Here is a 1,113-nt window from a genome sequence, read left to right as displayed (position 1 = left end):
AAGGGGGTGACGAAGGTAAAAAGCGGCGCGACGACGCGATATCGATTCGCGGTAACTGATCCGCGAACGTATACACGATGCTTCTCGCACGGCGCGACGCGAGAAGAATTAGGAGACGAAGAAGAACGGACGCCCTGACGCTTTATAGTTATATAGTTTATATATAGAGGCTGAGCCACACGAGCAGACGGCCCGTGGCGCTTAAATATAGATGAAATGCAATGCGGGGTGTCTCCCGCGACCGCGACAGAGACTAGAGAGAAACAGGAGAAAGACACCGAGACTCTTGGCGTGACATACACGATTAGAGAACCGAGGCGAGAGCGCGCACATGGAGGAGAGGAGGAGAGATGAGGAGAGATAAGAAACGACAGAATGCAAACGGTAAACGCTGTAGAGGATGTACAGGAAGAGGAAGAGGAAGGGAAGAAGGGCGAGAGGGAGGGAGGAAGGAAGGCGGATAAGAGACCCCGCATACGCAGAGAACAGCAGGGAACAATTATGGCCGACCGCGCAGCGTCGTCTGCTATGCTCCGGAATATGAAATACGCGAATACGCGATACGCCGATCGCGAATCATGTACCTGCGCTCGTTCGCGCAGAAACGCGTTAGCACGCGCGAATATCCGACGAGGAAGAACCGAGGAGTTGCTCCGATTGTGAATGTCGCACCGCGCCGGCAGGAACGACTCACCTCCTTCCCATCTTGTCCGTCTTCCTCTCACGCTATGTTCTTTCGTTGCGAAAATTATCAGTGAAGATGGGAAAAGAGAACTGGTTAGACGGCAAAAGTGCGATAGAAAGAGAGTAAAGCGCGAACGAGCGAGCGAGCGATGTCGCGAGTAGGCGCGACAAAGCACGCGGAGTAAGCGGATTTCGCACGCTCGCTCGTTCACGCGGCATGCGCCGCGAATGTAAGTAAAATTATGCTACTCACTTGCCGAGTTCCTCCTTCAGGTCGTAGTTGTCACTGAATCGCGTGCAAGCCGTTGGCACAGACATACCGAGGCTGCTCGCGATTAATTCAACCGCACTACCAGACTCGGAAACACGAGCGCGAGAGAGCCACTACCGGCCGCCACTGTACTGCACACACGCGCTAGGGGAAACTTC

At 54.3% G+C, this 1,113-nt stretch overlaps 1 protein-coding gene across 25 annotated transcripts in view; it reads right to left on the bottom strand.

Moving 5' to 3' along the window:
* The window catches only part of LOC108691965 (calcium/calmodulin-dependent protein kinase type II alpha chain), a 105,871-nt gene extending 104,758 nt beyond the window's left edge, over nt 1–1,113 (bottom strand). For all 25 annotated transcript variants that reach the window (XR_001931942.1, XM_018199965.1, XM_018199966.1 and 22 more), the window contains exon 1: nt 938–1,113. Coding sequence is in view for 24 of the 25 variants with exons in the window: in XM_018199965.1 (XP_018055454.1) it covers nt 938–1,002 (65 nt within the window). In the remaining variant the exon portion in view is untranslated. The remainder of the gene's footprint in view (nt 1–937) is intronic.

The sequence above is a fragment of the Atta colombica genome, unplaced genomic scaffold, assembly GCF_001594045.1.
Source record: "Atta colombica isolate Treedump-2 unplaced genomic scaffold, Acol1.0 scaffold55, whole genome shotgun sequence".
Lineage (NCBI taxonomy): Eukaryota > Metazoa > Arthropoda > Insecta > Hymenoptera > Formicidae > Atta > Atta colombica.
The sequence above is the reverse complement of the archived record's forward strand: the minus strand, read 5'-3'. Positions and strand labels throughout refer to the sequence as shown.